This window comes from Lutjanus erythropterus, chromosome 15 (assembly GCF_056507025.1).
Source record: "Lutjanus erythropterus isolate fLutEry1 chromosome 15, fLutEry1.hap2, whole genome shotgun sequence".
Taxonomy (NCBI): domain Eukaryota; kingdom Metazoa; phylum Chordata; class Actinopteri; order Lutjaniformes; family Lutjanidae; genus Lutjanus; species Lutjanus erythropterus.
In genome coordinates this window covers 36405522-36432739 of record NC_139331.1, presented here as the reverse complement: position 1 = coordinate 36432739, position 27218 = coordinate 36405522, and the positions used below count along the sequence as shown (strand labels likewise).

General features: G+C 35.2%; 2 protein-coding genes across 3 annotated transcripts; one reads left to right on the top strand and one right to left on the bottom strand.

Moving 5' to 3' along the window:
* Positions 1-1046: 1046 nt before the first annotated feature.
* Positions 1047-10939, bottom strand: pax1b (paired box 1b). Its single transcript, XM_084737300.1, has 5 exons — positions 10775-10939; positions 8017-8547; positions 5358-5488; positions 3124-3346; positions 1047-1604 (listed from the first exon to the last, which is right to left on the bottom strand). Exons 1-5 carry the CDS (start codon positions 10776-10778, stop codon positions 1540-1542), a joined length of 954 nt encoding a protein of 317 aa, XP_084593426.1. The 5' UTR covers positions 10779-10939; the 3' UTR covers positions 1047-1539.
* Positions 10940-19713: 8774 nt separating this feature from the next.
* On the top strand, positions 19714-23569 carry nkx2.2b (NK2 homeobox 2b). Of its 2 annotated transcripts, none has more exons than XM_084737627.1 (2): positions 19714-20143; positions 22825-23569. In XM_084737627.1, the coding sequence occupies exons 1-2, from the start codon at positions 19939-19941 to the stop codon at positions 23370-23372; spliced, it is 753 nt and encodes a 250-aa protein (XP_084593753.1). In that variant the 5' UTR covers positions 19714-19938; the 3' UTR covers positions 23373-23569. The 2 variants fall into 2 exon arrangements, with proteins under 2 accessions (XP_084593753.1, XP_084593752.1); XM_084737626.1 differs by having other exon boundaries at positions 19714-20161.
* Positions 23570-27218: the final 3649 nt, after the last annotated feature.

The window sequence follows — 27218 nt, the reverse complement described above, 5'->3', positions numbered from 1 at the left end:
TGCATGTTGCACAGATGTGATGTTGCTTTACCAGTTGCCAATCAATTCACGTCATCACAAGTACGATTGGCAGTGCGAAAGCAAACAGAAAAAAAAGTCCCTGAAGGCACGTAGTTCTCCAAGAACTCCCCAGAACTGTTTGGCCTGAAAACACCCATTGGTGCATCTATTAAAATGAATGGAAATCATTTGAAGTTACCGACCAGCTGAAGGGAGGGAAGGAGAATAATTAATTCTCTTCATAAATCCACACGGCTGCAGAGAGACGACCGAGGAACAATAAAATCTGGATGTAAAGGGATATCAGTAAAGCTTTGAGCTCATCTTGTTTGAAGTGCATTAAAGATGACAGTCAATATACTGAGTGAATACACAGTGAAAAAAGACTGAGATGCTCAACTTTCCTCCAGAGATCTGTTATGTGCCATTCAGGTAAAGTGTCAGACAGAAGTGTGTGTTTGTGAGGGTGAACGGGAGTAGAGGTGAAGGAAGGAAGAAAGAAAAAAAAATCAGAAAAGATGAAATGATTTTGATTTGGATGACTGCAGCTGAGGTACGACAGGTTTGCACAGACGGCCACGGAGCATTTCTTCGTGTCACTACACAGCTGGCTGAGGCTCAGGAGGCAGGGACACTTTAAAGAGTCTGACTTTTTGCTGGGTACAAATATGATCAGCTGATAGACTAAACAACAACAAAAAATCCCACAATCATCAAGTATTTCAATTGTGAGATTTTACTATTATCTGTATAATTAGCTATGTTTGGGTTAATTTATTAGTATAAAGTCTTAACTCTTAACCCTTTGGACATTTCTGCAAAACTTCAGATTATTTTCAGTGTGTATAAATATCTGAGTAGTTCAGTCTGTGTGCGCACACAGGATCCTATTAAAAAAAAAAACTCTGGGTATTTCATAGCTGAAGTTTAGGTTAAAAATATACTTTTATAATCATATCTGAGCATCTGTTATTCTGCTCTGATCTGCTGCAACATCTGGAAAACTGTTCTTGTTAGTTAAAGCTCTAAAAACTGCTGACGCACAGTTTCTATGGCAGGTTTTTATTAAAGCACATTTATAGAAAAATATACTTACAGCTTTACTAATATATTTAACAAGATGCAAAGCAATTTAAACATTCCCTCTTCTGATTAAAAACAATGAAAAAGATGGAGCTTCAAGCAGCAGCAAAGCAACAGTTTGAATCTGGGAAATAGATATCCTTATTCATTTTCTGCACCATCTGTCTATATGAAGCTACAGCAAGAAGGTATTTTCTAAAATGTAGAATTATTCCTTTAAAACTGTGATTGTTGAAACACAAATGATTTCTCTTCAGTAAACGTTCAGTTTTGTTGTTCCCTTTACATTTCTGGGTGCATCTGGTGTATTTTTCATTTATCCTGAGATGAGTTGATTTCTCCTTCAGGTCTTCAGCTCTGGTCTGGAGGAGTGAAAGTCACTCAAAGCTGTTTTTCACGACTCTTCTTTGGAAATAAATCCTAACAGTTGTGTTGTGTTGTGTTTCCTCTGTGTCGTCACGAGGCTGAAGACAATCTGTGAGCAGCAGGATGATGTTTGTACAGAGCAGGTTTCCTGTCCTCTGCAGAAATAAAAACACAACAGGAATAAAATTATCATCACCAGGATCATATAGAAGACCATTTCTGCTACTGAAACAAAAAACCTCTTGCTGAGATAAAAAGTCAAAATGATAAGTTTTTAGCTCATAATTCAGACTTTTTATCTCATAATTTTCTCCTCTTATCTCATATTTTCAACTTTTTTATCTCATAATTTTGAATTTTTATCTCATACTTATGTGCAGATTTTTTCTTTCAGTGGTGTAAGTGGGCTCCTATATGATCATATCAACATCTGAATTATTTCATCAGTCCAACCTGCCAGACATTTTTCAGTTTTCTCTCCTTCATCAGAGTGGAATCAGTTTACAGTTTTATTTATATACAGCTGATAATTAATTCAAACACCAAATATTCTTAACAACATTACAACCATCTGTTTATTTATTTCATGTCCACCTCCACTGAGAAAACTAAAAAGTTGAGAAAACTCAAAAATATAAAAATATAAAATAAGTTGCATTACTTTGATAAAGTCATTAAAATAGTTATATTACTTATTACATTTTTAACAGAGTAACTAGTAATCTGTAACCTGTTACATTTAAAAACTGACTGATATTTAGTTCATTACATATTAAAAATGCTACAGGGAATATAGAGGAGATAAACCAGTAAATAGAATTTTAACATCACTGGAGTGTGGACGTGTTGAACTCATGTGATGATTATCTGTCGAGCGTCATAAAGAACCGGTTCTGTCTGCAGACTGTTTACGAGCAGCTGCAATGAAGCCTGAAGCTGCTGCAGATCACATCTGTGATCTTCATTTTAAACGTTCCTGGTTAAAATTACAGCTGCAGGTTGATGTTCAGAGGGCGATGCGAGTCTGCAGAAACTGAAATTAATAATTCAGATGACTGAAGATATAAACCTTTAGTTAAAAAAAATTATAAACATGTTAAACTTCTCTCATTAACAGCCAGATTAACCAGAACACAGCCATATTTGCAGTTTATACAGAAGATTTTATAATCTAATTTTATTTTTGTGCTTGAACACTGTAAAAAAAAAAAAGTAAAGGCAAAATTAGATTAAAAAAAAATATATATATATATATATATAAATGTGCTGCTTCCCCTGTGTAATTTGGGACCATTTTAATCTCAACATGACCAACTCTGTTTCTTAAAAACACAAACATTTCATGGTTGTTGAGCAGAGAAACGCAGCATTTAGCAGAAAATAAAGCCACTCAAATGTCAAACGTGTTTTTATAACATAAAACACAGGATGGAAGTGCTGTGGGGTTTTTTTTAGACAACAGACCACAAAGTCACAGAGTCAACTTCCCCCCTCAGCCTCCAAAAGACTGAAATACGACTGTGAAAATCAACAGTGAGCTGGAGGGAAAACGGGGAAGAAATTCCAAAGTTTGAGTCCAAAATCTCAGAATATGTACAGTGACATAAAGAGCTAAAGAGTCAATATGGAACCAATCTGGATCAGGTCTGAGTTTAGTGTTTAATTCAGTCTCACCTTCTGGATGTGGAAATCTGAGAGATGCTGCCATGTGGAGATCTGCAGCCTCCAGCGGTGTAGGACGAGTCTGAGTCAAACTGGGAGCCAGACTGGAGGACTGGGGCTGCCAGTGGTGTCCAGTGCTCATGTAATTGGTTGCTGGACCTCTGTAGACGCCGTACTGGTTCGAAGGAGGAGAATACGAACAGGCTGAGTAGTAACTGGGCAGACTGGACGAAGACTGAAGACAAGAAAGAAAAGAAAAGAAGTTCAGTCACTAAAAATCCAGGATGACATTCATGCTAGAATATTTATTTGACCTCAGATAAAATGTCAGGGAGTCAACAAAACAACCAGCGTTCATCCTCTGGGGATCATTAATATTTACTGCAACTTTTATGGAAATCTGTCCAGCAGGCACTGCAATGAACCAACAACAACAACAACAACAACAACAACAACAACAACAACAACAACAACAACAACACACACTGTCACATCTTAAAGGAATAGTTTGCAGGAAAAACAGTGCCACAGAATCTCCCAAACAATGGAAGTGAATGGCAACCAGTTTTCAGACAACTGGAAAAAAAATGCCTCCATGCTGCTCGTCTGGTGTAATCCAAGTCTCCTAAAGTCCTGACGTGCAGTTTGCACACCGTCACACCACACACACACACACAGTTCAGACAGTGTGCACATGAACGTGGCTCCAAGCTAAGATTCAGGCTAAAAACATGATGTAACTAACTTATATTAAACTAAATTTGGCATGTTGGGGCTTTAGGAGACTTGGATTACACCAGACAAGCAGTGTGGAGGGATTTTATATTTTTATACTGTTGTTTTTTTATGTTTGAAAACTGATCACCATGAGGGGGAGTAGATAATGACTGAATTTTCATTTTTGAGTGAACTATCCCTTTAACTTGTTACCAGACCAGGCCAATTCAACAGGTAGTCCTTCATTGTTCTTTAATTATTTATTATATTAATATAATAGTAACTTTAATTAAAAAGCACCTTTTAAAATAGAATTGTAAAACAGTGCAGTATAAGTCATTTATGAAATGTTTTGGTCGACACCTTCATTCCAGATAAGAAATGACAATTTCAAACAATTTAAAAATGTGTTAGAATTATTGAAAATCTAAAACAAACAATACCTACTGATAACATGGGTGTAGAAATGTGTTATTATAATCATCTTTGTTTTAAAATATATTTTTATGAAAATGTTGACCCTTGTATCTCAGATTAATCAGGCATAAAAAGGGTTCACTATACCCCAAAGGGCCGTAGTCAGACCCACAGCTGCTGCACATGGGGGCGAATGCTCCACCAACTGAGCTGCCAGGTCACAATAAATGCTAAATTCTAATTTTCTAAAAACACTATCAGAAATATAGTTTTCTATTTACAGACGCACAAACACACACTTTTGTGTTTGCAAACCCTCATTTTTGAGGACCAAGTGACGGACTAAAACCAAGTCTGAAACCACAAATACTCTGATTCCGCTTTTAAAAATGCTCTTAAATCCAAAATGGAACAAAGATGCAACAAACAAAGATAAATGAATTTTCCAGAAATGTCCTGACCCTCCTGACAATGTCTTATAAATAACTTCAATTTCCAAAACTCATCTAATTTCTGAAAATGTCCCCAAAAATCATCATCATCTCAAGATCAAAACTGGTCCTCACAAAGATAACATATCACATCAGGGCCTCAGAAAATGCCCTGATTGGCTGATCAACAGTTTAACCACCACTCTGAATCAGGTACATAAATCTGTAGGTAACCATAGCAACCATGAATTAACTACAAACACACTTAATTTTTAGGAAAAAATGAAGAACCAACACGGCTCTTCTGACTTTTTATTAATCAGTCTGCAGCTGTTTGTAGTTTTCTTTTTAAACAGCTGGAAAACAGGAAGTGGGCCTCGATGACAGCCAATCAGAGCGCAGGTTACTTTACACATGGATGCCTCGGTGTGCCACAAAATAAAAACAGAGCTGGTAAATATGGAAAAATTCCAGCTGGAGAATCAAAATGCAATGATGTTCCTTTTAAAAGTTATTAGATAATAACTGTACCAATTTTTATTAAGATAATAATCAATTTATGAGCCTCTTTTAAAATCAGTTAGTCCTTGTTTTTATTGTCAAATTAATTGTCAATAATATAAATTATGTACACATTTTATTTTTCCTAAAAACAAGTTTATTAGAGTTCATTTTATTTACCTGCTGTGGGTATTTGAGGTCTGACTCCATGTTTTTCTCCACTCCACTGATTCCAGAGGGAAACGGTCTCATACTGGTCATACTGGTCCAGTCCTCCATTTTGGCTGCATGTCCATCAGGTCCAGACAGTGCTGGCAAAAAACACATCAATACTGAATTAACATGAATCCAGCAATTAATAATTTAACACTTTAGGCTCATATCTGCAGCTGTTTTTATGCGTCATAGAACAAAAAAGTCCACCTTAAAAGATCAGCTGTAGTTTGTAGTTTTAAATGATCTCTTAAAAGAAATAGAAAATAATAAAAATATGCCACTTTTCTAGTAAAACAGGATCTTTTCTCTGAAGCTGGACCACAGTTGATTAACAAACCGCTGTTTGTTTGTTTTTTAATTTTATCATTATTATTATTATTATTAATGCCTCTATATCTCCTGGATCACAGTTAACACTTTTATTACCACCTTACAAAGTTTTTAAGGTTTTCAAATAAGGAAGCCACAGGAAACCAGTGGAAACACTGTGCTGCTTTATTTCATCAAATGGAAATTAGTGTAGAATTTAAAACGTATTTTTCAAAATTCAAAATAAAGTTTTGTTGAATTTTAAGAACTAAAACTGTTCACCTGCTTTTGTTCATCAGCAAGTAAAGCAGTGGAAACTGGATACGGCACATTTTAAAACAACACAGTTCAGTTCAGTTTTTATTTTCCTGCCTGAAAACCAGACGGTGTTCACTGACTGTTTCTGTACCAGCACTGTGTGCACGGTGCTCGTTTAAAGAAATTAAATAATTATCACATTTTATGTGCCTTTGTGTGTCTGACATTTATTTTCCGTTTACTGTGGTAACAAAAGAGATATGAAGTAATAAAGTAGGATTATTGTTTTTATACTAAAGTCGAAGGTATCGTAGTTTAAAGTTCTGGTACTGTGACGGTTCTGCCAGCAGGTTCTCAAACCACAAGAACAAACTTCACATGTATTCAGTGTCACTTTTAGTATCTTATCTGATGCCACAAAGGCCATAACATCTGTATCTGTATGCAGTCATAGAAAGTAACTGAGTACATTTACTCAAGTACTGTATGTTAGTGCACATTTGAGGAACTTAGCTTGAGTTTTAACTCTGCAGGTTTAGTAATGAGTTATTTTACAAATTCAGATTTTTACATAGAAAACTTTTGATGAACTTAAAAATATGATGATTTGTTAGATCAAACTGATCAGATATATTTTTCCATTAATCAATCAGATAATTATGTGTCAGCTGATTAAGTAATTTTTATGTGTAAAAACTTTGAATGATTTTAATAATAACTGTAATGTATTTGTAATAATGTTGAGGTTTGGACTGTTGTTAGACAAAAACACTGAAAGTGTCACTTTGGACTCAATTTTTCACAATTTACATATTAAACTAATCAGTCATTTGATTAATGGAGAAAATAATCAGCAGATTAATCCATAATGAAAATAATCATTAGTTGCAGTCTGACACAAAATATTTCAAAATGAACTCCACCTCAACCGACTGGAACTGTAAAGTCCTGATTTTACATTAATGCATGAGTCATGAACACATCATAAGATATTTTCCTGCACTTTTACTTATATATATATATATATATATATTTTTTTTTTTTTAATTATTATACGTACATACATTTATATAACAGTATTTTTACACAGTGCAGTACTTTAACAAAATGTTGTGAAAACTTCCTCCAACACTTGCAGTCTGTATGTTAAAACCTCAGAAGACATAATTTGCAGACGGGTAAATATTTCTTTATCGTAGTTGTAAATTATATTTGGTTAATAATGTAAAAACAGACTGTAAAAAAATAAATGAAAGTCTGTAGGTTTGGACATTGTTTGCACAATGTTGTAAAGATAATAATAATACTGATGTGTGATTCTTCTGAGATTAATATTTTGGGACAGAAAAATTTGAATTGTTGTAGCATATCTTTTTTCTTTAAATTATTATTATTAGGCATTATCTTTCATTTGTTTTTTTTTTAAGATGTCACTGAGGTCATGGCCCTGATGTTTATTTTTCTGGACACTTATAGATATCTTTGATATTTTTTAAGCTAATTCAATCTGTTAAAGTTTGTCTGTTTTTGGTGTTTGATCAGAAGCGTTGGGGGACTGATGACCTGGAGATATATGTTTCTAAAAAACAGTTTTCTTATTTAGGCCTGCTTAGCCTATTTTAAAAAATCACTGAAAACATCCCTGTAAACAGAATAATGTTTTTTCGTTATTTTCATTTACTTAGATAAATTTCATTTAAACTATCATTGGCTTCATCTTTACAAACTCTTTTTACTTTGAAAAACGTTTATAAAACGAAGATAACTTCATTTTAAACACTATAGTGTGATCAGAAAAGTTAGAAACAATATCAGAAAAGGTCACTGTATTTTGGAGAAACGTGTCTAAAACGATGGACCTGTAATATGGACACAGGCCTAAAAAATCCTGATTGATAAAATAATTTAAACTGACTGAAAACAAACATTTATCAATAAATATAATAACCGGATGACATTAAATTATATTGAATTAAATGGCCTGTTCAAACAACTCCTACATGGCAAATAAATAAAATAATAATTCATAATAAATAAAAAGTGTTTCTCCACGGACCTGTGGGGTCCATGAAGGCTCGGAGGCCCAGGATGTCGGTCCAGCTCCTGGTCCCGGTGTGAGTGACCCCGGTCCCGGTGTAGGTGGAGTACGGGTGGAGGTGTCCGTACTGCCGCTGAGCGGTCGGTGTCGGTGTCTGTGAAATCTTATTCCTGAGGATCCGGCTGATGGAGCTCACAGACGGGACGTTGTACTTGTCGCACACGCCGTCAGACAGCAGCCGGTCCCGGATCTCCCAGGCGAAGATGCCCGGGTCGTCCTGCTTGTAGTCCCGGATGCTCTTCACCACGGCCGGGGTGGTGACCCGCGGTTTGCTGCCTCCGATGGCTCCGGGCAGGACGGAGCCGGTGTCGTGGTACCGGGCCAGGATCTTGGACACGCAGCCGTGAGAGACCCGCAGCTGCCGGCTGATGTCGCAGGGCCGCAGGCCGAGCTGAGCCAGTTCCACGATCCGCAGGCGGACTGCGTGAGGGAGCGGCCGGCCGTTAACGAACAGGCCGCCGAGCTGGTTCACCTCCCCGTAGGTCTGCTCTGAACACACACACACACACACACACACACACACACACACACACACACACACACCAGGGTTAGACTCTATTTTTTTTTTCTTTTTATTGGTTTTCTTTAAATCAGCAATTTAACACACATATTATCAACAGACACATTATTGTCTTTTTAATCGTTTTATTTATTTAGTCCTTTAGTAAAGACGGTATGTAAAGTCTTTTTTATTCTTCTCTATTTATTTTTTATTTTTAATGACACGTTTCTTATTGTTGTTGTTCTGTTTTGTTCTACTATATTTTTGTGTCTTTTGCTTTGTGTTTAATTATACTTCAATAATTTAATTTTGTCTTGTTTTTGTTCAGTCGAACTCTTTGACTTCCTGTTGTTATCATCTTATTTTCCTTCTTGAATAATCTGTTGATTTTTTTCTTAATCAATCAATTAATTAATCCTGTCACAATCTTGTCAACTGAAAAATATTTACCTAGTTCTTAGTCTACGTTTTTATTGAACTCTAGCATATAAATTTTGTTGTATGTTGTTGTCAACATTTTTATTTCTTGATTTACTTTCTATTTCATTAGTTCCCAACCTGGGGTTCAGGTCCCTTTAGGGGGACGCCAGAAATCACAAGTGGTCCCCAAGATTTTGTCTGTTCTGAAGTCAGAATCAAAATCAGATTAACACGTGAACTAAACTCAGGGTTTCTTCACGTTCAAGAACTTTCCAAGCATTTTCAGTCTTTTCCAGCACCTCAGCCTCCATAAATTACTTATTTATATACAAAACTATTATTTCACTGCTTTATCACATTAATTATTGTCTTATTATCAACCAGAAAGAAAAGAATTCTGCAGAAGAGTAACACATGAATTACTATTAGGATTTTATTTTGTGCATTTTCCTTGAAAATGCTTACAACGGATTAACTGATATTTATTAATAATTTTAAAAAGATATGAAACGTGTTTTTCTAATTCTTTCTCTTTTTCATTTATTCTTCTTTTTTTTCCTTCTTGTTTTAATTTTAAGTTTCTTTATCCATGAATGGCTCCACTGGACAAATGAAGCACAATTAATGTCATTTTTAGATGATCAATTGGTTTATGATTAGTGACTAACTTCCTGTACAATCTGGTTCAGCAAATATCTGACTTATTTTATTTCTTTGTATAAAAAGTGAACTAATTAATTCAGTCAGTATATATACATCAAACTTCTCTGTGAAACTGAATCATGGCTGTTGTTTTGGTCAGGATGAGTAAACCGCTCTGATGGGATGTTAAAAGAAAAAATAATGAGCTTAAATTAGAAAAGAGTCATTTACTAAAGAGTGGAAACAATATGAGTGACGTTTATTCTGGACGGTAAAACTTTGGACTGAATCGTGAGATCTATTTGAAATAGATCTCTCTGTTTCAGTCTTTCACATGTTCTGTCTTTCTCTCCGTCTGTGGCAGAATTTAAACATCAGTTATATTTCATTCACATGGACTTACACCTAACTACTTACTTACTTAGCTTACAGTGTAACAGCAGATTAAAGTTTGTGTTCTGATGATAAATTTAAATCTCTGGACAAACATCAAACTTCTCTGTGCATCCTGAATCCAACCGTTCTTTATTTTCAATAATGTCATCTGAAGAGTAAATCCTCCAAAGGTTCATATACGTTCAGACAAGCAGGAAGCAGAAAATTAATCTGTACATGTGTATAAGTATATGTAAATTTTAATAGCTAAATTTTCTGTCAAAAAATATGAATTAAATGCACAGTTTTCCTGCAGTCGTCTGACTTTCTCCTGACTTCAGTTTAAGTATAATAAATCTATATTTACAGTCAGTGAGGCGAGTGAACAACTTTTCCCAGATTATACAGATTATAGATAATATCCAGAGGACACAATTTTTCATAAACTGACTTTGTAAGAAAAGAATAAACCTCAGAAAATAAACATATTCTATTTCGTCCATGAATCTGACGTTTAAATCAATTAATTAATTAATCTAAAGAAAACAGATCAAATAAATTGTGTAGTACTTTTACTGTGTTCAGGGAATCTGATCTGAAAATAAAACATTTTACATTTCCACACAAAGAATCACCAACAAATCCACTAAATTCCATAAGAAAACATCCAAAATAAACTAGAATAATGGAGTAAATTTCCCTCCAGCCTCACATGAACTCACTCTCACATTTCTCAGTTTTAGTTTTTGTATAAAAGTTCAGTTTTTGTCGTCTCACCCATCAGCAGCCGTCCTCAGCGTCTCACTGCTCCACCATCCAGCGCTCCAACTGAAGCCTGCAGTGATCTGAACCATCTCTTCCTCCTCGTCTTTCTCCTCCTCCTCCTCCTCCTCTGGGTGAAAGTCCTCTCATCATTTCCTGTTTGCACAGCAGGAGGATCGTTTGGCGTCAAGCGGCAGAAAAACGACGGCTCCTGAAGGTCTCTCCGGTGCTCGTGTCTGTGAAGTCCACATGTTGACAGTGAACACGTCATGACAGGCTGATGAAACTCCGTCCTGTCTGACTCACTAATGCTAGACTTCTTTTCCCAAATTTGGAGAAAACGACTCACCCGATCAGTCGTTTAAAGCACAGATTCCCACACAGAGGTACTGGTATCCCAGGAGGCATTGCTGCAGTTGTCTCAGAAGTACATAAAAAGACTGCAGTAACTCAAGTCATAGAAAGTACAATGAGAAAAACTGATTCAGCAGTAACACCAGAACAACACTTACCAAGAGAGGGTGCCAGCTAGTTAACAAGTGATCAGACTGGTTGAAACAAACTGACAGTTTATCTAAATGATCTAAACCATCGCACACGGAGGTAAACACAACAACAGGTGAACACACCTGAACTGCAGGTAATGAGCTGCACAGGAGCACAGCAGTGACAGATACAGCAGGTCAAAGCTGAAGATGAGAATGAAAGTAAAAATAAAGTTATATGGATGTTTTATGCAGTGTTTACCGTTTACCAAGAGAAGAGTTCACAACTCAAACTCGCCCTGCAGGTTACAGATAATTTACACTTCTGGTGATGAGAAGCACCCGAACGCCTCATTAGTTTTGGCCTCTCAGAAGTCCTGAAGTACCAGAACGACCATGAGTGTGTTTTTTAACCTTTGACCTCCAAACTCTGTTAACTGTTAACTAAGACATTAATGCATTTATTCTGTTAGTTTGTCTTTTCAAAAATGAAATAACGGTCAGTGATCAGGTTCAAATTTTAGATTCATCATCTGATCACTCAGATTGAGAATCAGTTAAATATATTTTAAAAGATTATAAACATGTTATTTTAAGATTAATAACTGATTTCCATTTAGAACCATCACAAGAACATAATCACAACCTATGGAGAAAGGTTGGAAACAAGTAGAATAAAACCAGAAAGAGTTGAGAGCGTTGGGCAAATATTTCTAATAAGTAATGGTTCTCTGTTTCAACATTTGAGAGCTGTAACACAAAAAAAGTGTTACAACTGTCCCTGGTCTCCCCTACTTTATTTTTAATTGAGTCAAATTAATTAATTATTTGTATCTTAATGGCGGGAAATTGGAAATCCAGACCACTTGTTTTTTTTTTTATGATAGCTGCTAAGCAACCAAGATGCATCTCTACCAGTGCGAAAAGTGAAAAAAAAAAAGTTTAGTTTAATTTAAATTAAAAAAAACATTTTAAATGAAAATACAGACACTTTTAGTAAAAGTCAGGTACCAGCAGGTTTGTGTTTTTTTTTTTATTATTTAACAAAGATTTAAAAATGGTTTAAAGGACCTCCTTGGCTGTTTTAGTATTGAAGTCAGACTGGAACAGTTTTGGAGGAGCAGCAGGTTCAGAGTCTGCAGCAGATTTAATCTGGAACAGTTCACCTGAAAAAATGCAACATTCATGTAATAATATGACAATATTTTTGTTTTTGTGTGTTTTTCATCTGACAGATCATGAATGAGTGACACAGAATATCACATCATAAATATTCCCACACTCACTTTGGATTTGAAGGCATCTTGACTCGTTTTTAATGCAATGGCGCCTCCTTCTGGATCATTTCCTGCATTACAGTTTTCCCCGTCAGTGGAGACGATCGGCGAAAAGTCAGCTGTCGAGGTTCCTAAATGGAGGTCCGAGGACCCAAAGGGGGTCCATGGCATTCTGCCCGGGGATCCAATGAAATGTTTCTGATTCAAATTATTTAAAGGCTGCATTTTTTTTATTTTCTCTATTTTCTTTGTATAACCAGCCTTTAAAAAGGCAACACTATTTACATTATTAAAATAATGTTAATTAATGATCATGTTACTTTCAATTATCATGTATTTTATATTTTATCTTTATTATTTTATATTGTCACCCCTTTTTTCTGCCTGTACTTTTTGAGCTTTTGGAACATGTGAATTTCCCCGGTTTGAGATCAATAAAGTTCATCTTATCTTATGTTGTGATTACACTTTTCACAATCCACAAACTATTTCCTGTCCACAAATAATTTTATCCACCAATCATATTCAAATCCCAGGCTAGGTCTAATATTGTTTTTTGTTTTGTCTGATTTTCTATTTTCTATTGTTTAGTTTTTATATAAAAAGAAAGGAAACAAGGAAGGAAAGAAGGAAACAACAAAGTACACAAGAAAAGAGACAAGGATGGAAACCTGGAAATAAGGAAGTAAACAAGGACAGAAATGAGGAAACATGGAAGCAATCAAGGAAGCAAAACAAGTAAACAAGGAGATAAATGAGGAAAAGGGAAGTAAACAGGAGACAATTAAGGAATCAAAAAAGGAAAGAAACAAGGAAGGAAACAAGAAAGTAAACAAGTAAAAAAGTAAACAAGGAAAAAACTTGATTTTACAGGTCTTTAAATTCTAAATAATTTCCAGCAGAGTTTCCTGGAGAAAACCATGTAGTTTAGTGTTAATTACAGGTAATTAATTAAGTAATTAATTGCTAAGTGAGTGTCAGCACACAGCAAATCAGTTGTACAATCAAAATGTTAAAAACTGTTTGCAGACAAGTTAAAAAAAAAAAACATTTATGAAGAATAAAGTATTGAAAATACATAAATGGTGGATAAATATTTGGAGCAGAACTTTTAAGAAAATTCCTCAGGAAGTCAACAACTGGAACCGCAGACAACTTTACCCACCAACTTTTTCAAAAATAAATGAAAACGAAAAACCTCATAACTACTTTGATTATGATAAATAATAATTTATTCGGTGAATATTTGGGATCGTATAAAACTCAAACTAACAAAACAAATCTGGTAAATGATCATATTTTGTTATGTTGGAGCGTATTTCTTTATTTCTGTCTCATAGTTTTTTGTTTTTTTTTTGTTTTTGTTTCCTTTAAAAGTTGTTGTGGGTAACATAAATGTTTTATATTTATATTAAACTATATTTATATTATTTATCTTGTACCTCAGGTTGTCCCACTGACCTGAAAATGAGAGCTGCAGTTCCTCGGTCTGACAGCAGGGGGCAGTGTGAGCTAACGGTGGGTTTACAGTCACAAACATTAACGTCTATTTAAAACTGCAGGCAGAGATTTCTGGGACGTTTTGTCTCTAAAAGGGCACATATAAATGTTAAATTAAATAAAAAATAAAATAATTAACAGCTTTCAGAGTTTGATCTGTCAGATAAAAAGTTCACATGACTTTTTATTTTACTGAGCAGCTCAGAGGAAACTGTTTCCTGTCTGATTCTCAGACCTCAGCTGCTCCTCTCATACTTTGAGTCTGAGGAATGAAATAATTTTTCTGACCTAAAAAACTATTTAAGGAGGAAATGACACAGAAAAACAAGTTTTTAAGGAGTTTAAATAATTGTAAAGTTTGTAATTATTCCAACCGTGACAATTAAAAATGTAATTAATGTTGTTACAGCTGGTTCCATAAATAACGCTTTTATTATTTTTATTTTTTCCATTGTTTTATTAATGTCATTTATGTCTTCTTTCTTTATTTTAATTTGATTAGATTTTATGCATTTTTCATTGATTTCACTTATTTTTATTTGTATTATTCCATTTATATGTGGCCTTAAATAAAATGTAATTCTTTTTTGTATTATTTTGATATATTTATTTTATTATTAATGATCTTATTTTAATATTTTGTTATTTTAACCTTCATTTCATTGCATTTTTTATAGTTTTATATTTTATATGGGGGACAAAATGTTTAACTTATTTCTTATTTTTGTTATTTTAATTTGATTAGACTTATTTTTATGTCACTTGCTTTATTTATTTATTGCATATTTACTTTTATTTTTATTATTTCATTTATGTGTGGCTACAACTGAACTTTGGTCCTTTAAATAAAATGTATTTAATTATTTGTAACATTCTGATATAATCTTTATTTTATTTGTTTCTATTTTAATTTATATTTTATTTAAATAAACACATCCTAACAAAAAATATTCAGGTTCTCACTGAAGGATGAAAAAAGATAATTTTTAAAAAATTTCCATCATATTAGTTAGATTTTTATTTTATATTTATTTGTGTATTTTATTACATTTATATTTTTTATTGAATTCTGTTTTTTTAAGTCTTTTTTTTTTTTAGTTTACAACTTTAATTTCGGTTGAATGACCTCAGAATTTAGTTTCTAACTGCTGGAAACTGGAACAGCTTTGCGTGTCTGTGTGTGTGTGTGTGTGTGTGTGTTTGTGTGTGTGTGGTCATGAATATAGAAGACAGAAGTCTATTGAAGGCAGCAGTCTGAATACCATGACAACTCCCAGCAGCCTCACATGTATTCACTGTGTGTGTGTGTGTGTGTGTGTGTGTGTGTGTGTGTGTGTGTGTGTGTGTGTGTGTGTGTGTGTGTGTAAGTCAGGCCATTATAAAGTGTTCAGGGGGAATAAATGGGATAAATGTGGAGGCTGTGCGGTCTTTGTGGCCGCCGGCTCGTCGTGTGTTTGTTTGCAGAGTTCGACCACCCAGCAGGATCCAACACACACACACACACACACACACACACACACACACACACACACACACACACACACACACACACACACACACACACACACACTGGAAGCTCAACTCATTGTCATACACATCACACACACTCACACACACAGTAAAAGTGGAAACCAAAAACGTTTCCAACACTAAAAAAAGTTATTTACTCTCTTATTTAACATCCAAAGTTTTATTTTTTCTTAAGATAAGTGACAAAGGTGTCGATGAAGAGACCCTTCTCACTGCAGTTAGGCAGCTTTCTAGGATCAGACTCACAAAACAAGACAGAAGGAGGAGGACTCGTGGACTAGAATCAAGTTTCCCTGAAAACAGAAGGTTTTCAGTGTTTTTTGAGGGTTGAGGAGATTTTGGGTGCAGTTTTTCTGCACCTGACTCGAGGTTTTACAGACAGAGAGGACAGCGAGTGCAGAGAGACACGGTGCATTTTAAAACCCCTAGAGGAAAATTGTGATTTGGGCTATAAATAAAATTTCATTTCTCTTGATAACAGATTACATATCTTGTATTTTTTCTATATCCAAACTTAACAATCTAATAATATCACCTATGACTATCTATTCCTTTTGGGACAAATACTTTTTCTCAATAATACTGACCTACAAAGGAAAAAAGCAGAAGTTCCAGACTTTTTTCTTTTTTCATTTTGTTGTATTTGTACTTTTATTTAAATAATGGTTCAGAGTATTTCTTCCACCACTGTATTACTGTAATAAATGTAAATATGGAACCACTAAAATCCTTTATCCAGCAGGTATTTAAACTTAGCATGCTTCATTCATCTTGGATGACATATTCTGATCATTTTATGATTTATTATAGTAAATATATTACAGATTTCTCCTTTAACATTAGAATCAAGTCATATTACTTTGATTTTCCTCTCAGATTGTTTCAGTTTGTTCAGAAATCTGCATTTTAGAGAGCAAACAAAAACAACTCTGAGCTTTCATTTAAAGAAAACACTAATTATATCAATTACATTATTTTTTATTTAATTCTATAAAAGGGCTGCTGCATGGTTTCTGTTTTGCTGTCGTACAAACATAATTCAAACGTCCATTACTAACGATAATTCCTACTATTGTCTTTTATTTTATTTTATTAAAGAATAAAAGCAAACAAAAACAAAACAAACAAAAATGCTGCACGCATCAGATTTATTATTTAATACAGGACATTTTTCAAGTTAGAAGTTTTCTTTATTTTTATATTGTATAAAATAATGTGAATTATTTTTATCATGGTGTTACTTTGAGTCAATTTGTTTTAACTTGTTCTTGATTTTTTTTTATCTTTAACTTGTTTTAAATTTTTTTATCTTGTTTATTGCTGCAGGTCTCAGAGTCTGCCGTCTGCAGGTTCTCATTAATTCAACTTTTTGATTGTGCATTTATTACAAAACTGTGTCGGCCTAAATAAAGACAATGGGTTTCAATTTTATAATATTAACAGTTTTGTAAACCAATGTAGTTTTAGTACATTCGCACCATTCCTACTACAATGTTAATGATTTATGCTGCACAAATATATATTAGGGGAGACTGGGGACCATTGTAACGTCTCAATTACTCTGCAAACTCAGAAGGATTCTTAAAGAAATGCTTTAATGTTTTGTAATTTTTTTTTCCCCCTTGGTTTGTGTGAATTAGATTGAAACAGATGAATCATGAAAATAATTGTGAGTAAAAGACTCATTATTGTCTGGACTCAAGTGTTGATCCATTATTTTTAGTTCAGACTGAAATATCTCAACAATAATAAACATTTCTTCACTGCAGCCACGTTGACATGAAAAAGCAGAATGATACTAATTAGGGTTCAGTTCCATTCAGGTCAAACAGAGTGAGGATGCTGCTATTGGGCATGTTGGCTCACTGAAAAGACTCTGATACACTAAATGGAACAGGACCATAATTAGTATCAGCATTAGAACAGAACTTGGCAGGTGCTAATCTCCACCGCCGCGAGGACAGTGAGCCACAACAATATCAGTCCAGGATCCTGAAAAACTGAAGCAGCTAAATGGAACTCAGCCAATTAATTTTAATGTTTACATCTGTGATTTTTCTGCTCAAAATGTTTTCTGTGAAAAACAGGGGGTCTATATTCTGAAAGTCATCCCTTCTCTCCATCCTTTCCTGTCCTCCAGCCATCTGTTCAATAAAGACAAAAAAATAATTTAACTTGTTGGACAATAAACACGTGTGTGTGTGTGTGTGTGTGTGTGTGTGTGTGTGTGTGTGTGTGTGTCTCAGTGAGTCCATCAACGTGTGTGTAAACACTTTAAACTCTTCATCTGCTGCTCGAGTTAATCCTCACAACAAACACTGAAAGTCAAACACTCTTCAAGTCTTTGCTGCTTCGACCTCGATCATCATCATCGTCAGTCGTTTCTCTGGAGTTTTATGCGCACAGTAAAAAAAACATGTTTATTTTTAATTTCTTTTATGCAATTTTAGTTTTATGTTGTTTTAAATGCCTGCAGAAAACACTGAGACCATTTAGTCATTTTAATGTTTTTGGATTTTTTTGTGTTTTAGTATTTTCAGACTCAGTTTGTTTAAATTTGACAAAGTTTTATAAATTTCATGAATGAATACAGAGAACCTTCAGCATTTCCTCACTGGTTCCTGCAGTGTGGAAAACCATTTGAAAGGACATTAAAGGCTTTTATCTTGAAAATGACAGCAGGTTTAAGTATAATTGATAGGGACGTGACAATATATCAAATATTACAATATATATGTATAGTGTGCTGGACTGTGATCATATCTATGATTAATTATTATGTTGTTTTTATTTTATTTAATAAAAGGACTGCTGCATTATTTCCGTTTTGAAGTTGTACATTCATTGTCAAAAATAATTCACGCTATTTTTTTTTTGCTCATGCTGAGATCATGACTGTCTACTTTTATTTTATTTTATTTTATTAAAAGTTGAAAGCAGAGGCACTTTAAGTTACGAGGAGGAAGAAGGAAAAAAACTTGTATATTATATAAACAAAAAATCAGATTTATTATTTAATATTGGCATTTTCAAGTCATATTTTTTCTTTATTTTAATATTGCAATAAATATTGTGCTATTATCATACTTGTTCTTTATTATTTTAATTTGTTTTTTTATTTTTTGTTGTTTGTTGCTGCTGGTCTCTGAGAGACTAAAATGCCAAATAAAGTGTCTCATGCTGCAGGTCGTGAGTTTTTAGTATCATTAAATCCAGAATAAGTGAGAGAACCGGTGGGATTCTGTCTCTGCATGTGGAACAGGAACAGAATCATTTCACCTTGGAAAAACTGTTTTGTTTTTTTTACTTTTTTCCTTCTGCTGTTTAACTGCAAATTAAAACTTAAAATTAATCAATTTGGACATCAGGTTAAAAACTGTATGAAAAGATGACTATTGTATTCTAAGCACACTATAAACCCACATTTGTCAGTTGCCAAAATTTCATAAAGTCAAAAGTTGGAGGTTATTATAGTTTAAATATGTGGAGTCAATGTCACATGTAGTCTGATTACATTAAACAACTCAAACATTTTCAGTAATTGTAACAAAACAACTGTCACTCATCCCTTTTACTGCAGTAAATTAACAACTTATTTAATTATTTCATTTTTAGTAAACTCATTACAGTAACACATGTTACTCTATTACAATATTCATGTTTTAGGGACTTTTTGTGTTTAATAAACACAAAAGAAATCTTGCAATCAACATTTTTTAGTTCATAAAATCTCTGAATAAAAGTTAAGTTTTCACTTATTACAAATAATTTGAGCATTTGTTTTTACAGTGTATCTGTGAGTTCTGAAGGAAACGGTTTCTGTCTCTTTATATCTTTATTCATCATTACTGTGTTTTTCTGAGCTTTTAGACACAGTGCAGATTCTTTCTTTCTTTCTTCTTCTTTGGTTCTTTTGTAAACAGGAAGCGGATCAGTGACTCTAATAAATGTAAATGAGGAGTTTCTTTCTGTCTAATCCTCCATCATTAAACATTCACCTCCTCCCTGACGCTCCTGCTGCAGCAGCATCTCTCCGCTTCTTTCACACCCTCAACCACTTGACCCGCGGGACCCGCCTCCCTCTTTTAACGACACACACACACACACACACACACACACACACACCCACACACACACACTCTCTCTCTCTCTTCATGTCTCCCCTCATGTATTTTTCATGCTGTTAAATCCTCTCCTCCGGTCGGCCCGCGCACAGCTCCGGGCTCCCCCTCCGTTCACCGGCATTCATGGACCCAAACCCTCCGCTGTGTGCTCCTCTTTAACGGGCTGCAGCGGCTGAACCGGCGCGGACTCGAACCTGGAACTCTGTCTTTCACTCTCCAGCCCCGTCTGTCCGTCTGTCTGTCTGTCTCCCCCTCCGCGCGTCATGTCTTCTGGCACCAACGCGAAAACGGGCTTCTCCGTGCGGGACATCCTGGATCTCCCGAACCCGAGCGGGCGGAGGTGCGGCTCCGGGACGGAGGAGACGGAGGAGGACGACACCGAGGAGGCCTCCGCGGAGGTGTCGGCGGCGGAGGACGCGCAGAAACTGGGATTTAGCGGAGGCTACGGCAGGTGGAGCCGCGGATCCGGTAACCTGCACTTCTCACGTGAGCAGACGTTAAAATGAATAAATAAATTAATTACATTAAAATATATTCATAGCGTGTTATTATAGATCCATATTTATCTTTTCTCTGACTCTGAAGTCTCACACTCGTGCGTAATCACCAAATCAATAGTAAACTATTTATCTGCTAAAAATCTATTATTACTTCCAATATTTAGTAAATGTATAATTATGTTTACCACTAAAACTATAAAAATTACTTAAGATCATCATTTAATCCTCATTTCTGTCCAGACAGCCTCATATACCCGCTCTGTGGACACTGTGTCTTTGTCTGCTTCTTTTTTCATTCACTGTCAGATTTTTCTTACATTACAGTCTGTTTTTATGTTATCAATAATTAAATCACTGCCTGGTTATTAAATATTAACTCTCAAACTCAGCCCTGCAGCTCAGAATTGTTACCAATGAATCGTTTTTGGTACCAGATCACCATAATAATTGATAAATGGCTTATAATTAAACACTTTATAAAATCATTAATAAACATCAGCCTAAACACTACATGGTGAGAACTGGTCACTGCTTACCACTAATTCATCTTATTAATGAATTATAATCATTTTACTGGAAAAATGGAACCTTACTGAAAAGTAGGGTTTTACATTTTGTGCGTTTTTCTTTAATTGATCTGTGAAAACATTAATAATTGATTTAGCAGTTCATCATTAAGATACAAAACACATCTTTCTCATTTCTGTCTCATTTTAATTCCTTTTTCTTTTTTTTCACCCATGTTAAGATTCTCCTTATTCAACAAATGGTTCTGACAGACAAAACCGTGTCACATGAGGTGCAGTTCGTCATTTTATTAACTATTAGTATAATTTTAATCAGTTAAATTCTGAACAGCAGTTACTCAATAAATGATCAATCATAAACACTGTACTGTGTAAAATACATGACCATTAATTTGTGACTTACGACCGTTTATAACCGATAAAAGGAGCCTCGTTGTAAAGTGTAAAACATCATCATGAATGTTTTATGTGATAATAATGAGGAAGGCTGCTGATAACGGGCTGATCATCAACTGAAAATTAAACTTTTTGACAGTTAAGATATCCTGCTGTGGTTAAACAGGAGCTGTCAGGAATAAAAACTGCTGATGGAGAAAACAAATGAGATCTGAGGTTGATCAGTGAAGATAAACCAGCAAACAACAGGTGTTTACAACATAATTAATATCCTAATTATAAACCATTTATAGTTTTGTTGTAAAGTGGCACCGGTTGTCTCAAATGAGGAGATTAAAAATTATACAGCAGTGATTCTTTATTGCTATAGGTGAGAATATTGTGTACCACATCTTGTCTTTTTATCACTTTTATTTTGAAATTCACCCGCTGAATCTGTTTTTCTGAGGTCAGAGTTTTTTTTATTATTCAGTTTTTCAATTCCAGATAATTTCTAATTTTTTATTTTTTGAAGTTACATTCATCATTCAGTTCATGAAATGAAATGACTGACTTAAGGCTGATAATATCTAAAAGTTCCTGAATTCCACCTTTTATTCACATTTCCTCGTCACTTACATTTGGAAGTTCTGAATAATTATTGATCCATTTGTTCCAAATTTATATATGTTTGGGAATTTCTATTTCTTAATTCATTATTTTTTTATCGAAGAATTGAACGTACGGTTTATACAAAATTTACTGATCTAATTTTTTTGCCTGAAGTGAGCTCATAAAACTTAATATTATATAACTATAATATTTTCAGTATATATCCACGGCTCCTTGTTTGTAATGTTAATTATCTGGACATTATGGAGGAATTTTGTGGATTCAACAAATGTTTTCTCATAAATTGAAAATAAATACACAATTTTCACTTCTCTTAAAAAAATATTTTCTTTAAAAAAACTTTTCAGACCACCTTTCAGTCTTTTGCTTAAATAGAGTAATAAATCATCAGCAAATAAACTCATTCCTAATAACACTACTAATAACACTACTAATAATAGTATTTGTTTCTGGTTAGATTTGTGCCAGTCAGAAGTTTCAGGATATTTCTGAGAAAAGATCCAGAATGAAATTAAATAAAACATACTGTATGAACTCATGGAGGAATTTTGTGGAATTAACTCTTTTCCTCATTAACTTAATTAAACTTAAAACTTGTACTATTTATTCTACTCATAAACTTACAAACCTGAGTTCTTCTAACTTAAAGTCTTTTGACTTGAAATGAGTTGAATGAATGAACTGTAGTTAAAAAGCATATTAGCAGACTTCCCAGCATGCACTGTGTGATTTAAAACTTTCCCTGACACCCTTCCTTTTTAAAATATATATGATAAAAACTTGGTGGTTGGTTGGTTGTTAGTTCATGAATTCATGAAGTTTCTTTGACTAGAAAAGTTTGTTTGACTTGAATTACAACCTAAACTTGTCTTTTCAAATTTAGGCAACTTTAAATGTTAATGCAGATCAGACAACTTTTTTTGTAGTGGATTACTGAAAATACATTTTTTCCCCATGAATTAAGACTTTAAACAAAACATTGTCTTTTTGCTGTTTTAAAGAAATTAGGCTACTTGTGTATTTTATAAAGTTCCAGTGTGTCAGACTGACTGCAGACTGTCAGAGTGATCAGAGTACTGAGGGTAATCAGATTACTTGTCCTGTCTCCCTGCAGTCCACGGTCTTTCTTTAGAGTCCCGCACTGAGCCCAAATCACCTGAGCTCTCCACGGACGAGTCACCAGATGTGGAGCGAGGCGCGGTGGGCGGTGCAGCCCAGAAGAACCGCGGCAGGAAGCGTCGTGTGCTCTTCTCAAAGGCGCAGACCTTCGAGCTTGAGCGGCGCTTCAGGCAGCAGCGATACCTGTCCGCCCCAGAACGGGAGCACCTGGCTGGGCTGATCCGCCTCACCCCGAACCAGGTGAAGATCTGGTTCCAGAACCACCGCTACAAGATGAAGCGGGCGCGGGTGGAGCACAGCCTGGAGGCACTGCAGCTGATACCGGCCCGCCGTGTTGGCATCCCAGTTCTGGTGCGGGACGGGAAGCCCTGCGACCGAATCACAGCGCAGGACCTGGAGGCGACGCTCAGGTCCGGCCTCAGCCTGCCTCTGTGTGCCTATTCGCCGCTGCTGCACCCTGCCTTTGGCCCGGACCACCCTGGGCTGCCCCAGCATCACCCAGGGGTGCAGCAGCTGGCGCACATGTACCAGTGGAGCTGGTGAGCACCAAGACATCATTATCTGTATTTGTATCTGTTCAACCAATACGATCTGTATCTGTATTCAGATAGACAACACGGAGTGGGCGTGGTTTATACCAGAAGTTAAAGTGATTGGTTGGATTATTTAATGCAGGGTTGTGTGAAGTACTTATCCACAGACAGCCTTTTCTAAAGGGAAACCACTGTTACATAAGCAAAATGTCATTCTCTCCAAACCAACCAAACTCCACTGGTAAAATCAGCAATTTTACTTTGCAGAACACAAAAGTTGTTGGTTTATTGCTGCATCGATTGGTCAATTGATGGTGAATCTGAACTATCCTTTTAAAACACCTAAGTCACACAATAACACAAAAAACTGACCAATAAAGGCAGCAGGAGACCAACAACTCCTGTGTTCTGGGACGTAAAATTATTGATTTTGTGTATGGAGTTTGGTTGGTTTGGAGAGAGTGATATTTTGCTCATATAACTTCAGTTTCCCATCAGAAGAGGCTGTCTGACAGCAAAGTAAAGCTGTGAGAATATTCAAAGTATAGGGAACACTTGTCTAAAATACACAGTGCTGCTGACTGTCCACAGCAGTTAATTGCTTAGCTTCCTACATCGGTACTTCTGCTGTTTCTCCAAACTGGGACCACCAACTATAGATATGTACCTCATACAACCACACGTAAAATAATCCAAAGTTTCCCTTTAAGGTAGTTTTTTAATTCAGCGTTATCATGGAGCTCACTTTTTCTGCATAAAAATGAAAACGAGTGACTTCGGATAAAGGAAATATCTGTTCCCATCACATTATTTGTGCTTTCCCGAATAATTTACTTGTATTCGGGTGCATCCCTGTGGTGAAGTCTGAATCAAAACTATTGGTGTGGGATACAGTTTGTAAAACAAGGTCAAGTTCAGCCCTGAAATGGTTGTTTCCCTTTGCAGATTTGGCTTCCTTAGATGGTAACTGCTAGACAGAAAATTCCATCTTTTTTGAATGGAGTTTGGTGTATGTCAGAATGTGATTCTCCTAGAAAAAGAAAATATTTTCCAGAGAGGATGGTGTCTTGAAACAAGGCAGAATAATCAAGTCACATGATAAAATTAAAAACAAAATCATTTTTCACTATCTGGTTTAGTTGTCAGCCTTTCCTCCAGTTCAAACAGTTATTTGGGCATTTATTTCAAGTATTTGTCGAACCCCCTTTACAAAAAGATGTTTTAAGTTTTGTACAGCCTGATTAATTTTGAATTTAAACTTCATCACAGATAAGAAAACTGTTCCTTGTTCAGACGCGTAAAACGTCTAAAACTACACTGATAAATATGAAAAAGACTGAAGTTGAACTGATCATAATATGGATCAAACCAAACGTTTTCTTGTTTTTAGGGACTTTTTTGTGGTCGTTTGTTGTTTTCATTGTGTTTTTTTCTGCTAAAGTGTCACTTTTATCACAAGTGTTTTATAAATCTATTTATAATGTTGACTGGTGAGTTGTTTTGTAATAAGCTGGATATTTATGATGGTGAATAAAAGTTGGAGCAGGTCTGAGTGGTTTGATTTCAGCCTGTTGTGGTCGTTCTGACAGGAACATTAATAATACTGTTTTGTTTTTTTTTAGAGGTATTAGGCCTTTCATTTTTAATCATTTATTTCTATATAATAATAATTAATAATAATAATTCATTATCCAACCACTTGGATTAGATTCACTGATAGTTAATTGTAAGGTCAGAATTCTTAATAAACTGAAGTTTTGGACAGGTTTGTGGGTTTCTGGTGAACAAGGACAGCTAGAGAAATGATTTATAATTTTGCTATGATAGTAAAATAAAGGGGCCAAAACCACAGACCATTAAAGAGTTAATATTTTAGGACCAATAAATTTGTTACGCTACTTTAAGGCTAAATTTATAATACTCCTAAAATGTTTTTAGATGATTCCTAAAATTATCAAGAAAGTTAATGGCGTTTGGTACATTTGCTAATTTGTCTTTACTGTATATTATTATTTGTCAGGTATTGCTATAGAAACTGAACATGTCTTCATTAGGTCTGTAGTGATTTTACAGTGAACTAGAAGAGGTCACTCAGTAGAGGCAACAGATGGTGAAGCACCTACTGCAATGTCACCACTAGTTCTGCCAACAATAACACGACTCACGGTCTCTCTGATCAGTTCTCAGTCTCACAAATACTTCTAAGTAGTTTTCCCACTAACAAGATCATACAGGAATACTATGTAAGTGTAGTCAAGGGTTATGGGGACCGTACACCTGACCCTACACCTGCACATGAGGACACTGATGTCTAAAGGGGACATCAGGTCATAAAGGACTTATGTCAGTGCAGAATGGTGCATATACATGAGTAAATATGAAATCACAGGTGTACATGAAGAAAAAACATTTCCACAGTTGCTGAAGCAGTTGTTGCTCACTTGTGGCCCCTAGTGGACGGTTAAGAAGAATGACAAGTCAGCTGTCAATAATCAAAAAATAGAATTACTGCCTCACAGTTGTTTGTCTTCACCAAGCAGTCAGGTTGCAGATCCACGTCTATCCAGACTCATATAATATCTGAAGTGAAGACTTTGAAGGAATTTAATAAAAGCTGTTAAGTGTAATTTTATCACGATACATGTGTTATTCTATGGAAAAATTTCCAGGTAGAAACGCGTTGTCCGCACTTAGAGACTATATTTACTGAGGAGGACAGAGGATTGATAGAGCTGAACATTATGATGTCACAGTGACATTGACCTTTGACCTTTTGGATATAAAATTACATCACCTCATTATTTTATCCTGTTAGATATTTGTATGTAGGTGTGAGGTCACATTGACCTTTGGCCACCAAAATCTAATCACTTCATTCTTCAGTCCAAGTGAACATTTGTTCAAAGTTTTAAGAAAGTCCCTGAAGAAGTTCTTGAGATGTCGGGCGCAGAAGAATGAGACGACCTGAAAAGACGCCTGTGGCCATGAAAATATAAATGTCTTAAGGCATGTTTTTAACATTTTTTTTTTTTTTGCTTTCTTTCTTTTCGGTTACATTTCTGTATGTTTTTCCAGTTTTCTTAATATATTTCCATTTCTTTTCATTTGGGGTATTTATTGCTTTATTTATTTTTCATTTTGGCTGTTGTGGTCCTCCATATATCAATTGTTTTAGTCAAGAAAAGACAAAAAAATTAAAACAGAATTAAAATGTCACTGAAAACACGTCTTAAAAGTGGAAGAATTTCCTTCATGATATGAGTAAAATTAACATTTATAGCATCAGATTTGATGCAGGTACAGAGTTGATTTTGGTTTCTGTTTTTTTCTTGAATGAATTTTTGTTTTCTGAACAGATTAAAACATCTTTACTGCTGCAGACGACTTCATTCAGCACAAGACAACCAGCTATTTACTGTGATGTTACAAAGGAAAGAAAGAGCCCTGTGTGTGTGTGTGTGTGTGTGTGTGTGTGTGTGTGTGTGTGTGTGTGTGTGTGTGTTGGAGGTCTCTGTATTCAGGGGGGGTCAGAGGTCAGCTCATCTCAGAGGGATGATGTCACAGGAGGAGGAGGAAGGAGGGTATAGTTGAAGCTTTGAGACGGTTATAATGTGTCATCTGCTGCTACAAAAGAGAAGAAGAAGAAACGCAGGAAGATACCAGGACGAAGAGACAAAGAAGAACAGATCTGAGAATTGGAGTTTGAAGGACTAGTCTGGTGTTTTTGGTTTGTTTTAGCTCACAGCTCAACACATACACACATAACTGTCCTGCAGACATTCTCAAATAAATAATGACTGGTGATTTTCTCTTTGTTTTTAAAGTTGAGATAGGCAGCTTATTTCACCAATAATAT

What these genes read in the sequence shown, in the direction of transcription:
- pax1b (XM_084737300.1), bottom strand. An exon ending in AGCCTTCATGGACCCCACAG is followed by an intron (nt 5,489 to 8,016) that starts GTCCGTGGAGAA and finishes GTTTTTTGCCAG; the next exon opens with CACTGTCTGGACCTGATGGA. An exon ending in CAGATTTCCACATCCAGAAG is followed by an intron (nt 1,605 to 3,123) that starts GTGAGACTGAAT and finishes TTATTTCTGCAG; the next exon opens with AGGACAGGAAACCTGCTCTG.
- nkx2.2b (XM_084737626.1), top strand. Translation starts at nt 19,939, where the DNA reads ATGTCTTCTGGCACCAACGCGAAAACGGGCTTCTCCGTGCGGGACATC. An exon ending in CGGTAACCTGCACTTCTCAC is followed by an intron (nt 20,162 to 22,824) that starts GTGAGCAGACGT and finishes GTCTCCCTGCAG; the next exon opens with TCCACGGTCTTTCTTTAGAG.